Source organism: Chanodichthys erythropterus, chromosome 20 (assembly GCF_024489055.1).
Source record: "Chanodichthys erythropterus isolate Z2021 chromosome 20, ASM2448905v1, whole genome shotgun sequence".
In the NCBI taxonomy this organism is placed as follows: Eukaryota; Metazoa; Chordata; class Actinopteri; order Cypriniformes; family Xenocyprididae; genus Chanodichthys; species Chanodichthys erythropterus.
Window position 1 is genome coordinate 25,219,842 of NC_090240.1, and position 16,463 is coordinate 25,236,304.

Below are 16,463 nucleotides of genomic sequence, written 5' to 3' on the forward strand. Positions count from 1 at the left end.
TTCTGACAGGTTTGTCCAAAAATCATACATATTGTCTCGTTGGATTCAGGGCATCATTCAGAGTTGAATGATATCCAATTTTTCCATATCGGACATTTTGGCCGTCGGCCATTTTTAATTTTGTGCTAAAATGCTGTATTTTACAAACGCATTAGCGTATCTTTACAAAACTCGGTATGGGTCATCAGAACAATGCCCTGAAGGAGTCTGAGAAGTTTCGGACCGGCGCCACCTTGTGGTCAAAAGTTATAACAAAATTTACAAAAATGCTAATAACTTTTGACTGTATTAACCGATTGTAATGAAACTGGTCTCAATGGATTCTTTGGGTCATGCCGAGAACATAGATATCAAATTTGCCATAGTCGGCTGAACTTCCTGTCTGCCATATTGTTTGTCTTTAAAAACCTACTTTTTCGAACTCCTCCTAGACCGTTGCTCCGATTTTCACCAAAATCGAACCGTATCATCTTCAGACCATGCCGACAAAAATGATCGATTTCAAGTCGATACGTCAAACAATTTTTGTATACCGGAGCAACGAATTCGAGGCATGATGCAAAACCCAGTCTTGAAGCTGTATCTCTGCAATGCTTTGACATATTGACACCAAACTTTGGAAGTGTCATTGTCACCTCACTCTGACCATACCACAACAATTTGGACACAGCGCCACCTATTGGTCGAAAGTGATGAACAAGTAAATCCTCATTTTTGATAATTTTTCAGCTCGTTTGCCTAAAATGATCTTAATAGGTCTTTAATTGCTCACTGTTGCAGTTAGTTTGATGCTCCCAGCCGTGTTGGCTGGCTTCTTGTGCCGTTTTTGTGCTTGGCCCCGTAATGGCTGCTTGCAGCTATATTTGTTATTATTATTATTAATTTGGAATAAAAAAAAAAAAAAAAATAGATTGAGCTTAAAAGCTGAAGTGTATATTTTTGTTTTTCTTCTGATCAGCCCAGAACAACAACATTGCCTCAACCAATGGTATGCGTTTGGGGTGGGACTATCAGTTTGATTGACCAATTGCAGATGTGGGGTGTTTTGGAGACCATTTCAAAACAATCAATCAATTCACCCATATCAAAATTTAGAGAAAATTCAGAATACAGAGAAGTCATTTATTTTGTAGCAGATTATTATTTTAGGTAATGATGATAACCATGGACATTAAAAAAAATAATAATTTTTTAATAACAATAAATGAATGAATGTTATTATTTACATTCATTAAAGTAAGTGAATACATTTATACATGTATATTAAGTCAGTTAAGTAGATTAAAAATAAAATCCCTAAAAACTTGTTACGATAAAATAAAAACTTGACATGGTGCCAATATATCATGCATCCTAAAAATCATTATTGGTGACGCTTGTGGAGAACAAAATACACACTTCAGGGATCGTGTGTCTCCTAAAAACAGCTGCTTAAACAAAAGTGCTTGTCAACTGTTGACACAGAGTTTTCAAAGTCACTTAACTATTTACCTAACTGCAATACTTACCCCTCTGTCGTGAGCATGTATAATAAATAAGCCTTGGACACAGTCAAAGGAGAAGTGTATCTGTAGGTCAGTCATTAAGTGACTTGCTTTGCACAGAAGGTCTTGTGCGACCGTGAAGTCTGAGTCTGGCAGTATGTTTTTCTGATTATTAAGCAGAACACAGTTGCTCTGTCCCATGGTTGAGCTTCAGGATTTATCTGGTTTATAGCAGTATAGACTCATCTTTGACTTTTGCTGGTACGTGTTTTTGTCCTTTATCAGGAGTGGATGGCACACAGGGTTCCAAAAGAACGCAAAAGCTGAGATCTCCTCAGAGATAGTCCTTATCGGCACTGACGTGCTGCTCTCAAACCCAGACGGTCTGACACATCTAGCCAGCAGCTGAATCCTCAATGACAAGAGTGTAAAACTGCTGAATCATCTCCAGGTTTACGACAGCATGTTTGATAAAATGGCTACTTGGCATTTTTCCATTGATTCAAAGGATATGTAAGGAAAAACTGCACACAAAAGACATGCAGTAAATGGAAAGTCTCACACAGCACATGCAAACAGCATATATTTATGCCCATGTGGCATCCATATCAACAGGTTACAACATTTACACTGCATTCATAAACACAATTATGTTTGACAGCAAGATTGTAGCAGACACAGATTTTTATTTTTTGGTTGTATCTTTTTTGTTGTTGTTGTTTTTGCATGTAGCATGCTGAAATTGGCAGAAAAATGTACTAAAAAACCTTATTTATTAACATAACTTTTGCAAAATTAAATTTTTTATGAAGCCATACAAAATACAAATAATACTCGCCTACTGTTTCAAAAAACAATGTCATTAAAATTTTTATTTTATATATATATATATATATATATATAATATATATATTATATATATAATATATATATTATATATATATAATTATATATATATATATATATATATAATTATATATATATATATATATATATATATATATATTCTGGTCTTTTAATCTGATTGGCTGAAAGGTCTTTCCAGCCATGCAAAATTCTACCAGTATCACCACGAACTTGGGACTCTTATTTTGATATTCTGTTGTGTTTTGTTTAGTTCCTGTTTCTCTGCTCCATTGAGTTTTGGTTACTGATTATCTCTTCATTTCTTTCTATGGTTATTGGTTACTTAAATAGGGCACTATTTGAGGGGACAGCCATTTGTAGTTGTGTCCGAAACCATAGTAGACGATATCGAGTGCACTTATTCAATCACACATTACACCGCAATAACTAGTATACAACGGACATACGCTCAACAGCTAGTGAATATCCATAATACAATGTGAGCATCACGTGCCGAATGAATCATTCATCCATCCATTTGAGCTGTCAGTTTGTTAAGTTTCAAATGGTTATTAAACAGCAAGCACAGACTATACAAAAGCAGCAGACCTTCCGGCGCACTCAGTGTCCGAATTCACTCTCTCGTTTTCATTCACTCTTTCAAGTGAACTATATTAGTGGGGAAATGTAGGGAATAGTAAAAGAGGCTATAGGGGGCCATTTCGAACACAACACCTGTTTTGTTCAGTCCCTTGTCGGTTCTCGTTTCAGTTTACGTGCACTGTAAATTCAAATAGTATTCCTTACTTTAAAAACACTAGTTGATTTTAACCAAAATGTTGACTTTACTTCAAATTTAATTGTTTCTGAAATATTAGAACAAATAGTTCCCATAACTAACGTAATTTGAGTACAATTACAAAAAATGTTCGACATGCTGTTACGCATGCATACTGGACGACAACTCCCCCTCCCCCCACACAGCGCAGAAGCACACGGACTGAAGATTCAACGTTATGTTTGCAGAGTGGATCTACTTTGCTAAAATCAAGGTAAAAGCTTTTCTTGCTGTCTATTAAAGGTGCCCCTTGATTCAAAAATTGAACTTACCTTGGCATAGTTAAATAACAAGAGTTCAGTACATGGAAAAGACATACAGTGAGTCTCAAACCCCATTGTTTCCTCCTTCTTATATAAATCTCATTTGTTTAAACGACCTCCGAAGAACAGGCGAATCTCAACATAACGCCGACTGTTATGTAACAGTCAGGGTGTACACCCCAATATTTGCATAATGCCAGCCCATGATGTTCCCAACATTATGAAAGGCATTAGACATGGGCAGCCAGTTAACGTCTGGAGTTGCACACAGCCGAATCATCAGTCTATGTAAGCAAGAACAATAGCAAAAAATGGCAGATGGAGCAATAATAACTGACATGATCCATGATAGCATGATATTTTTACTGATATTTGTAAATTGTCTTTCTAAATGTTTCGTTAGCATGTTGCTAATGTACTGTTAAATGTGGTTAAAGTTACCATTGTTTTTTACTGTATTCACGGAGACAAGAGCCGTCACTATTTTCATTTTTAAACACTTGCAGTCTGTATAATTCATAAACACAACTTCATTCTTTATAAATCTCTCCAACAGCAATAGCCGTTAGCCACGGAGCACAGCCTCAAATTCACTCAGAATAAAACTTAAACATCCAAATAAATACTTTACTCACATAATTCGAAGCATGCATACAGCATGCATGACGAACATTTTGTAAAGATCCATTTGAGGGTTATATTAGCTGTGTGAACTTTGTAAATGCACTGTAATATAGTCGACAGCTCATGTGGCAGGGAGCACACGATTTAAGGGGGCGGCGCCGGGTGTAAATCAATGCATTGTTAATGATGCCCCAAAATAGGCAGTTAAAAAAATGAATAAAAAAAAATCTATGGGGTATTTTGAGCTGAAACTTCACAGACACATTCAGGGGACACCTTAGACTTATATTACATATTGTGAAAGAACGTTCTTGGGGACCTTTAATGGCTTGTTTACTTAGAAAATCCAAGTTAAGATTAATTGATTGGTTTGAGTGCCATTTTGTCAAGCAAAAAAAAAAAGGGGGGGGGGGCCACGTGAACTGTCTCATAAATGTTGTTACTTATACTCAAATAGCGTTAAAAAAGCTAGACCAGCTAATGCACATATGCATTTTCTTAGCGCAAGTCTCAGATTTCTATGGGAAGCAAAGCTTCTAACAGTGACGCAATGACTTTACCAATCAGCGATTGGCTCTTTTATTTATAAGGCGGGACATATTCCACCATATTGCGCATTGCAGTTTCTTATACAGCTCCTATTCTGCTTATATAGAACATGCAGTGTAAAACAGGGCAAAATCCTTCATTCAAATCTAACTTTCTGGTGACTGACTGGCCAGCCAACTGAAATGGATTTACGTATCTAAAGAAAGTCCAGCTACATGAAAACCCTGACGTGTGCCATGATATACAGTCAATCCACCCGCAGAGTAGACAGGCTTTCCTCATTGACTCAGATGGCTGCTTTCAGCTCAAAGACATTTGCTCTTAGGGAATAAACTGCCAGGTAGACATTGATCAGACGAGAATACTGTTTACACAGCTCTTATTTTTTCTGCTTCGGGCAACCTCTGTTCATCATTTCAAGACTTGAGACAGACTCAGATGCTCCACAGACTCAGATGCTCCTTATTGTTTGAGTGGCAAACTGAGGCCATATCAGTCACATCTCAAACAAATGAACATGGCAAGTCCCATTCTCAAGCCAATAAACTCTCATGTCCTTTACAGCACCTGAGCAAATGGCATTTTCAACAGTGAGACCAAGGGACTAATATGAGCTTTGAACTTATAACATGTCGGTGAAGACAGAAAGCAGAGTCTAGGTGAAAATTCATTTTACTGGAAAACTCCAGTAAAAACAGAGACTTTGAAAAGTAAGGCTCTATGAAAGATCTGCTTTCAGCTAAAATAAAAAAGCACAGACAGTGGTGTAGTTGTTTATGAGCTGTTGATCCTGCGGCGTGAAAAAGTTCAGCTTACTTCCCCTCAGACGGGAGGGTTAATTACACCATAACATTTACTCTAGTTTCATGATAAACACCTTGCTTATGGCCACAGCATATAAAAGAGGTTTAACCATGGCTATATTTCAACTGGAGAAGAGATTATTTCAAGGAGCAGGTATTTAGAGGGTAATTGTGCTGGAAATAAACTACAGCCTATCTCTGCCTGAATTTCATTTTATATCAGACTTACACACTGCATACCAGCTACGCTAAAACAAGATTACTTCCTCCAATCCTTTACTCATAAAACTGTAATTTATATGTGTCTGGATCTTGTTTCAGAAAAATCAAACAGATTTTCACAGGCAGTCACAGGCTTGTGAAGTTTAAAAAGGCCGTAGATGTGACTGTTTGACTGGAGGATTTTTAGAAAGTGTCCACATGACCCCATGTCCCAGCAAGGGAAGCAGCCATGGCCTCCTGCACACTGTGTTCTTTCATTGGAGCTCAGTACACTACTGCAGAAACTCTGACAGAAAGAGACAGTTGTTCAAGCATACCATATGCCTACCTAGAAAAAAATATGTTTCACACTTCATATGAAACATTATATTCTGGTTTATAAAAAAAAATAAAAAAAAATAAATAATTGCATATATATGAACAATTTTATCTATTAGTTTCAGATTATTGCTTACATACAGTATATTTGACAGACAGATGTAAGAATGCTAAGAAGAGGTCAAAACTGTTCATTGCAGTGCATTAACAGAAGACAATCAAATGTAGTTTCTCAGCAGACACTAGATCTCTCTCCTCCCAGGAAGCTGGATCAATGACCTGACTAAGTGAGTGTTTGGCATATTCCGTGCCCATCGATCTGAGTGCCATGTAGAGAAGATCTATTATAGTAATAATGGATGCTCGGTACTATGATACTCCTGTGCCAGATAGACCAGACCTACAGCCACAGGGTGATGTATAGCCAGAGTTCATCTCTCTCTTCTGAGGCTGAGAGCTCAATCTTTCTCTTTCTCACAGATATATGCCTCATATATCAATGAATTTATGTTTGTAAATACATCCTCGAGAGATGTCAGCCTGTTAAGAGCAACACCGGCACCTACTGGCAGATCATGAAACTGCAAGGAAAAGTGTTTGTGTGTGTGTGTGGTCCTTTTTAATTTTAAGTTATGGGGACAAAATATCCACACAAATATCCAAACAATATCCAAAATCCATGTCCTTGTAGTGACATTTTTGGGTCTGTATGAGGCAAACAGCTTAAATCATACAGAATTAAGTACTAACTTTTTTTTCTGAAAATGTAGCAATGTTTTCTGTGATGGGTAGGTTTAGGGTTAGGGGATATAATATACAGTTTGTACAGTATAAAATCCTTATGTCTATGGAATGTTCCCATAAAACATGAACAATATTTCTGTCTGACCCTATCCCTGCCCCTAAACCTAAAACCTTGTCCATAACTTTCCCTAAAATCAGAGTAAAATGAGGTGAATAACATTGATGTAGAAGCACCTAACCCTGGTTGCAAGCCTAAACTTGACATAAACAGTAAAGTTGTCCCTCAAATCTGATTGGTTGATCAAAATGTTGTTCCATAATTAACAAAGATGCTGATTCAGGAACATGTTGTACTTGGTGAAATCATGTTTATCCCATTCCCTGACCATCTGATGTATTTTACACACAAAACTGCAGTTTCTCACACTGGCAAGCTGTGATCTGGCTGGCTTCCAATAAGCACTTTTGAGGATTAATATAAAGCACAGCCTAAAATATTTTAAAAATACAGCACATAATAAAAATCAAGTTTTCAGTCATATGTGTCAGAATCACGTGCTTAATATCTCCACTTGCTTGTGCTTAAATCCATTTGAAAATGGATTCTTTCATTTTCTTTTCAAAAATATGTCATGAGTCTCTCTAGCCTGCATCATCACTAACAAGACTACAGTAACGTGAGAGAGAAAAAAGGAGAAGAGGACAAAAGACAGAAAGAAAGATGGGAGAAGAGAGAGGGAGGTTCCTGAGCATATTTTCTACTAAGATAGATAGATAGATATGAATCTATGTGAATTAATATGAATTAGTTATTTATTAAATAAATAATCTTGCAAGTTCCTACATTTATAAATCATGCCGTTGGAGTTGTTTTTGTCATCACTGATTAGTTGAAAAACTAAAAAAAGAACTTCACTTTTTTTTACACGTAATGAATACATCACTCGCCAAAAAGGTCGTCTTAATGTCCTTGACATTATCATGCTACATACAGCTGGATGATATCAAATAAACATTTAAAATATCATCTTTCGTGTCCAGTAAGGGCCATCCAGAAAGTATCTCAGAACGCGTCCAGCAGAGAGTGCGGTGCATTTACGCATCACAGCAGAGCTAAATGACTTTCTTATCTGCGTGATGCAGCAATACACCTGGTGCTTCCAGGGATGTCCTATATAACTCAGCATACTGATGCACATTCATTCAGTGCACGCTGTAAAGACTCGCGCTGTCATGACTGCCCAGCACTATGCTGTTTGTGCATGGATTCTCTGAGATACAAATGGAAGGTTTTCATCGAAATTCTATAACAGAAGAACATGCAATCAGTCATTAAAATGTGATAAAGTTTGATTTACAGTCAAATGCTCCAAACAAACATATAATCCTCTGATGTGAAATAAAGATTAAATAAATTATAAAAATGAGATTAAAAATCAAAATAAGTAATATTGTAATAAATGAGTTTAAGGTGAAGTACTAAAATTACTAAAAAAAATAAAAATAAATAAATAAAAATAAAACAATATACAGAAAAACTACAAAAAGATCAAATAATGAAAATTAAAACTGAAAATATAAAAATAAAATCTAATCCCAAATATTAATAAAATATTTTAACTGCATAATGCTAAAATAACACTGATGCAAATGTAAAAACTGTGAATTCTCAATTGAATATCTAATATCTCACATTTTCAAATGGAGTCTGTTTGCCTGTGTCCAACAAATTGCAGCACTGCATCTGACTGCATTTGAACGGATAAAAACTAAGACATTTTTAATGTCATGATGAGAGGTACAGTAGGGAAAAAACAAACATTAAGGAGAATCCCATCAGAAACATTACAGCTTTACCAACAACTCTCAAAACTGAAAAAATAGATATTGCTTGTACTCTTATAACAGGCTAGAAGCATATGCTAATTCCCAACTTCAGTATTCTCTCAGCTTTACTTTGAAGGATCTGAAACACCACATAACCTGAACAAAGAAAGACAGGAAATAAGTCTGTGGGGTGCAGGAGAGTCTAAGACAGGATACAGACAAGGGTAGGGAGCCAGAAAAAGCGAATATGCAAGGAGGACACATCATGCTGGACTGTCAATCACTAAATCTTGCCAGTAAGTTTTGGCTCTCATGTAAGTGTCATCTTAATTGATCATTCAGTAAAAGCAGGCTCTTCAGCTCAGCAAGTGGACAGGGCATTAAGAAGGAGCTATCTGTCAGTCCCAGATGTCTGTCCATCCTAGTATTTTCAGTCAGGCCGTCACTCTTCAATGCCAGTCGGTTTACCTAGCTTTCTCCCTCAATACTGTGACTTTTCTGCCTGGGAAGCTTTCCAGAATAAATTGACATTTCTCTCAGAAGTCTAAAGACTTGGGAGTGTCATTCTTCTGTTGCATTCTGATAACTTCATGAAGATGTCAAAATACCTGTTCATCTTTTGACTTTAGAGAAAACATATTTGTCCCTACTACAGTCCTTCACTCAAATTATATCAATTATATAAAGAGAATGAAATGCTATTAAATTAAATTAATCTTTAAATTTTATCTTTAAATGCACACAAATGTTGTTATGAATATGTTGCATATGCTTAAAATTGTTATTAGCATATGTTTTGGGTGTTGTGAATGGTTCATTGGTGCACAATATTTCAAAAGAACATCGAGTTCTTTTCTTCCCATTTGAACACCTGTTCCACTCGGAAAAACATCAAATAACACAAGTAAAATAGGTTGCAGTTGTATTTTGTGTGGTGGCTTTAAATATAACAGATGACAGATAAGCAGTATTCTACAAGCAATCACAACTGAATAACAGATTGTCTCATTTTGCAAAAGAGTGAAGATGACAACAGTGCTGAACAAGTGGCTTCAATGGTCACTTCAGCAAATAAACAAAATAAGCTTTTCCCACAATTCTTTGCATTGAGCATATGTCAACAGGCTTTATGCAGCCAACAGACCCATTAAATTAATGAAGCCTTTGGCATTTTTAACCAACAGCACATCCCAAATAACAAAGTGGCTTGCTGGCAATTAGATGGGTGATTTCATTTCTCATAGAATGCCAATGCTACATAAACCAGCCTATTTGTTTGTTTGGCAAAGAGATGTGAGCATCTCTCAGGGTGAAGGAGGAAGGGATGTCATCTTGTGTCCAGTGGCTGTGCTTCAAACCTCCTTAACTCTTTATCAAAGACTTCTGGCTCATTTAAAATCACAACAGCTAAGGTGAACACAGAGCTACGGAAGAGGATTAGGGCCAAGCAATAATAAAAAAATAAAACCATCTTGAGATTAAAGTAGTTAAATTTTGAGAAAAAAACTGGTTAAATTAAAAAAAAAAAAAAATTGAGATAAAATGTTGAGAATAAACTCGTTAAATTACGAGAAAAAAAATGGTTAAATTTCGAGAAAAAAGTCGAGATAAAATGTTGAGAATAAACTCGTTAAATTACGAGAAAAAAACTTGTTAAATTTCGAGAAAAAAGTCAAGATAAAATGTTGAGAATAAACGTTAAATTATAAGAAAAAACTCGTTAAATTTTGAGAAAAAAAGTTGAGATAAAATGTTGAGAGTAAAGTCATTAAATTGTGACTTTATTCTCAACATTTTATCTCGATTTTTTTCTAGAAATTTAATGAGTTTTCCGATAAAATGATGAGAATAAAGTAATTAAATTATGACTTTATTCTCAACATTTTATCTCGTTTTTTTTTTCTCAAAATTGAATGAGTTTTCCGATAAAATGTTGAGAATAAAGTCATTAAATTGTGACTTTATTCTCAACATTTTATCTCGACTTTTTTCTCGAAATTTAACGAGTTTTTTCTCATAATTTAACGAATTTGTTCTCGTAATTTAAAAACTTTTTTCTCATAATTTAGTGACTTTATTCTCAACATTTTATCTCGACTTTTTTTTCGAAATTTAACAACATTTTTCTCGTAATTTAATGAGTTTATTCTCAACATTTTATTTCGACTTTTTTTCTCGAAATTTAACGAGTTTTTTCTCGAAATTTAGCAACTTTAATCTCGAGATGGTTTTAATTTTTTATTATTGCTTGGCCCTAATCCTCTTCCGTGCAGAGCAGTCAGAGCTAAGCAGCTGAATAAAATCTGACTTAAAACTGAAGATCACATGATCTGCACACAAAATATTGCAAATTAAATACTACCAATAATAATAGATGCCAGTCCTGTTGGCTCACTCTAATGCCACAGACAGTGTTAACATAAATGGTGACTTATTTTTTCTCTGCAAAGGAGCTAAAGAAATGAAGTGCAAATGGCATAGCTTACACTAATGACATTATGGTGGGGAACCGCAATGAGCCATGCTGTTAATTGAGATTGGCAGCACATCACTGTTAGAATCCATGAATACAGATGAAGACGATTCAAAATCAAGAACATAATAAACATTCTCTGATAGATTGTGTCGGTATGCAAATCAAAAGAGGAAATGACTTAAGCTGATTTTAAGGGCTTCTTCTCACCACAATTTATAGGGATAATTTTTAGAGTAAGATATAAAAAGGAAAATATATATATATATATATATATATATATATATATATATATATATATATATATATATATATATATATAGTTAGTATATATAGTTCCCTTTCAGTCGGTCACGTTCGACGTACGTCAGTAGTGACCGACGGGTGGGATATCGTTAGAGAGCCCTATCATCTTCGTGTAAACTAAAACAAGCCAATGGAATTGGCGTGCGATATTTGCATAATGCGCACCGCCCCCGACAGGTGTATATAAATAGGAAGCAGATGCAATCGCACTCTGTCTTTCGCTTCGAGCCATTCACTGGTGTCCTATTTAGAAGACTCCTTTCTTTGTGTGTTTTTCTTACTAAAACACTGCCTCAGAAGAGGATCTGCAGCGAGCTTTGGTGCTGGTGAAGAGGGCACGTGCAGCGAGGTCGCGAGTGTCTGAGGAGCCGAGCTATAAGCTCTAAACTGCTGTTTTCACAGCAACACAAAAAAGAGTGTGTGAGGCAGCGATTTGGGCCGGTTCCTCGGTGTGTCAGGGAGTGGTGTACCTGACACATCGCGTCGCTCCCTGGGTGCTTCAGCACGAGTGAGTTGACTTCCCCTTCTAAAAGAGCTTTACAGACGAACCCTGACAGTATGTCATTTCGTCTGTGCGTTACTGGGTGCGGTCGTTCCCTGGTCCCTGCTGATGGGCACAATCGCTGCATCTCGTGTTTGGGCGTTCAGCACGCTGAAGCAGCGTTTGTGGATGGTTCATGTTCCCATTGCGGGAACATGACCATCGCGGTTCTGATGTCGAGGCTCTACTTCCTGAAGTCTCAGGAAGCGGGAGTCCCCCTCTCCTATGCCGCGTACGACCGTTTTTTCCGGCCCCGGGAACCGGAATGACGGTACGGCGCTGTATAGGGAGGGCAACCTGAGGATAACGGTCAGGGCTCCCCCGTCGAGCGGAAACGCTCCGCGGGCCCCTGCCCCCTCATCAGCACCGCAACCCATCCTGCCGCCGTTGGTTTCCGCTGGGCCCTCTTCGGACTGTCCAGCCGTTACCTTTGGTGCGCCGGCGGAGGATCAGATGTCGATCGCTGCGTCGGAAGGCGAGTTTGAGTGTTCGGGGGAGGAAGATCCGGACGCGCTGCCACCCGTTGCCCGAATCGGATCCCGAACTCTCGGCTGTGCTCTCCCGGGCCGCCTTGTGTGTCGGGCTCGAGTGGAACCCTCCACCCTGTCCCGGCCCATCGCGGCTGGATGATTGGTATTTGGGGGCGGGTCGCGCTGGTCAGCCCCAGCGTCCCGCCCCAATGCCTTTCTTCCCGGAGGTGCACGATGAGGTGACCAGGTCTTGGCAGACACCGTATAGTGTTCGTTCGAGGCCTGGCCCCCCGTCCGCCTTCACCTCCCTGGACGGCGGGGCAGCCAGGGGGTACGCGAGGATCCCGCCAGTCGAGCGGTCTGTTGCGATGCAACTGTGTCCAACGGCCGCTGGCTGGCGTGGTGAGCCGCGACTCCCGTCCCGGGCCTGTAAATTCTCAGCCGGTCTGACTGAGAAGCTTACAGTTCCTGTGGGCAGGCTGCCTCTGCCCTGCATGCGATGGCGCTTTTGCAGGTCTACCAGGCAAAAGCGCTGTCGGAAATGCCCCAGGAAGGTCCTGACCAACAGCTGCTGGGGGAGCTGCGCGCTGCCACCGACCTCGCCCTCCGGGCGGCGAAGGTGACAGCACGCGCTGTTGGTCATGCGATGTCTACCTTGGTAGTCCAGCAACGCCATCTCTGGCTGACCCTGGCGGACATGCGGGATGCCGACAAGCAGAGGTTCCTAAATTCCCCCGTGTCCCCGGTCGGCCTATTCGGCGACGCGGTGGAGAGCTTCGCCCATCAGTTCTCCGCTGCACAGAAGCAGGCTGAGGCTATCAGTCACGTCATGCCACGGCGGTCCGCTGCTGCCTCCACCCAGCCGCCCGTGGCTCAGCCTCAGCCCGCTCGTCGCCGAGGGCGCCCGCCTGCATCGTCCTCCGCCCCTGCTAAGACGGCAAAGCAGCAGCCTACACCAGCCAGACAGCAGGGTGCCGGTCGCGGGCGTGGTGCCTAGCCCGTCTCCGCTAAGCCCGGTGGTAAGCGTAAGAGCAAAACACGGCACTGAGACGGGCAACCTGGAGGGGAAGGATCTTGCTCTTCGGGAGAGTTTTCCACCATCTCTCCCACCCCCGGAGGAGGGCCGGGGGGAATTTGTGTTTGTCTGTCTACCGCCGCTGGCTCTCCGGAGTCCAGCGGTACCCACTTTTTCACAAAAAGAGCAGTTTCCTCAAACTCCAGGTCATAACAAGGGGTGTCTGTCATTGTGCCAGGCTCCGCCTCGCCGCTGACAGCTCCCCCCCCATTCGCCAGCAGGTGGCAGTGTGATAGTGAAGACCGCGTCCCGTGCGCGGTCTCCCATGCACACTGCTGCCTCGCAGAGTCTGACCCCACTCCGGGCCGCCCCCAAGCCGTCCGGGTCGGGTCCCTCTCTGCCTTGCTGCCCCACCCCCGGTGCGTCTGTGGTGCCTTTGGTCCTGCTGGCCCAGTGTCTGGAAGCGTGGAGCACGCTCTCCAGCCTGTCCAGTTGGCTCATTCGTACTATCAGACTCGGCTATGCGATTCAGTTCGCCCGGCGTCCCCCGGTCTTCAGGGCTGTCCACTTCACTCCGGTGTCGTTGGACAGTGCTCCTGTTCTCCGGGTGGAGATTGCTGTCCTCCTGGCGAAGGGTACAATCAAGCCGGTCCCTCCAGCCGATATGAAGTCGGGGTTTCACAGCCCCTACTTCATTGTACCGTAAAAGGGCGGTGGGCTACGGCCAATCCTGGACCGTCCCCAGGATTGGTTTGCAGCAATAGACCTGAAGGACGCATACTTTCATGTCTCGATTCTGCCTCGACACAGACCCTTCCTAGGTCGGTCTGCGTTCGAGGGTCGGGCATGTCAGTACAAAGTCCTACCCGACATGGTTGTAGCTCCCAACCGGTTGGGTCCTCAGGTCAACTGGGACAAGAGCAAACTCGCCCCCGGGTAGAGGATCTCTTGTTTCGGTCTCGAGCTAGACTCGGTCGCACGGACTGCGCGTCTCACCGAGGTGCGCGTCCAGTCGGTGTTGAACTGCCTGAGCTCGCTCAAGTGCAGGACAGCGGCGCCACTGAAAGATTTTCAGAGGCTCCTGGGGCATATGGCATCTGCAGCCGCGGTAACGCCGCTCGGATTGCTTCATATGAGACCGCTTCAACACTGGCTCCGCGGCCGGGTCCCGAGATGGGCGTGGCAGTGCGGCACGCTCCGTGTCCCCGTGACACCGAGCTGCCGTCGCACCCTTGTCCGGTGGACCCTTCGTTCCTGTGGGCCGGAGTACCCCTCGAACGAGTGTCCAGGCACGCTGTGGTCTCCACAGATGTCTCTGCCACGGGATGGGGGGCCACGTACAACGGGCATGCAGTGACAGGTCTTTGGACGGGGCCTCAGCTGCATTGGCATACCAATTGCCTCGAGTTGCTAGCGGTTCGTCTTGCGCTGGCCCGCTTCAAGGAGCTGTTGTCAGGCAAGCACGTTCTAGTCCGCTCACTAAGCACTGCGGCCGTTGCGTACACCTACCGTCAAGGTGGTCTACGCTTCCGTCGCATGTTGCAACTCGCCCGCCATCTCTTGTTGTGGAGTCAGAAGGATCTGAGGTCCCTTCGGGCCACTCGTGTCTCAGGTGTGCTCAACCGTGCAGCCGACGAGCTGTCACGGCAGCATCTACTTGCGGGCGAGTGGCGGCTCCACCCCCAGGCGGTCCAGCTGGGTTGGCAGGGTTTCGGCGAGGCCCAGGTAGCCCTGTTTGCCTCCCCGGAAACTGCCCTCCGCCAGTGGTTTTATTCCCTGACCGGCGGCACGCTCGGCACGGATGCCCTGGCACACAGCTGGCCCCCGGGTCTGCGCAAACATGCGTTTCCCCCAGTGAGCCTTCTCGCACAACTCATGTGCAAGGTCAGGGAGGACGGGGAGCAGGTTCTGTTAGTGGCTCCGTACTGGCCCACTCTGACCTGATTCTCAGACCTCATTCTCCTCGCGACAGCACCTCCCTGGCCGATTCCTCTGAGGAAGGACCCCCTGACTCAGAGACGGGGCACCCTGTGGCACCCGCGTCCCGATCTGTGGAACCTCCACGTGTGGTCCCTGGACGGGATGCGGAGGTTCTGAGTGATCTCCCGCAATCGGTCGTAGACACCATCACTTCCGCTAGAGCTCCTTCCACTAGGAATCTCTACGCGCTGAAGTGGAACCTGTTCGTCGAATGGTGCGCCTCTCGCCGAGAGGACCCCCGATCATGTTCGGTCGGATCCGTGCTTTCCTTTCTGCAAGATGGGTTGGAGCGAAGGCTGTCTCCCTCCACCCTCAAGGTGTATGTTGCCGCCATTGCCGCACATCACCATGCAGTTGAGGGTAAGTCCCTGGGGAAACACAATCTGATCGTCAGATTCCTGAGGGGGGCCAGGAGACTGAATCCTCCTCGCCCTTCCTCCGTACCCTCTTGGGATTTGACCCTGGTTCTCACAGCTCTCCGGGGTCATCCCTTCGAACCTTTGCAATCAGTCGACCTGAAACTAATGTCTCTTAAGACGGTTCTTCTGGTTGCATTGGCTTCCCTGAAGAGGGTAGGGGATCTGCATGCATTTTCGGTCGACGAAACGTGCCTAGAATTCGGGCCCAGTGCTTCTCACGTCATCCTGAGACCCCGGCCTGGATACGTGCCCAAGGTTCCTACCACTCCCTTCAGAGATCAGGTAGTGAACCTGCAAGCGCTGCCCTCGGAGGAGGCAGACCCAGCCCTAGCTTTGCTCTTTCCCGTCCGCGCTCTGCGCGTTTACGTGGACAGAACGCGAAGCTTTAGGACCTCAGATCAGCTCTTCATCTGTTACGGAGGCCAGCAGAAGGGAAAGGCTGTCTCCAAGCAGAGGATGGCCCACTGGATAGTGGATGCCATCGCCTTGGTGTACGAATCCCAGGGCGTGCCTTGCCCGCTCGGGTTGAGAGCCCACTCCACCAGAGGGGTGGCCTCTTCCTGGGCGCTGGCTCATGGCGCCTCGCTGACAGATATCTGTAGAGCTGCGGGCTGGGTGACACCTAACACGTTCGCTAGGTTTTATAGCCTACGTGTAGAGCCAGTATCCTCGCGTGTACTCGCATCCATTAGTCGGTAGACGTGTTGTACCCACTCTAAGTGTCGGCTTGCAATGCCATTC

The 16,463-nt window shown here is 43.1% G+C and overlaps 1 protein-coding gene across 2 annotated transcripts in view; it reads right to left on the minus strand.

The window, feature by feature from the left end:
- rap1gapa (RAP1 GTPase activating protein a) overlaps positions 1 to 16,463 on the minus strand; it is a 123,311-nt gene that overhangs the window by 96,552 nt on the left and 10,296 nt on the right. The window contains exon 1 of one of the 2 annotated variants that reach the window (XM_067371987.1): positions 1,509 to 1,528. The exons of the other annotated variant lie outside the window; for it this stretch is intronic. Within the exon in view, the coding sequence (XP_067228088.1) occupies positions 1,509 to 1,525 (17 nt within the window). The 5' untranslated portion in view covers positions 1,526 to 1,528. Of the gene's footprint in view, positions 1 to 1,508; positions 1,529 to 16,463 lie in introns of those variants that run through there. 2 annotated transcript variants of the gene reach the window in all.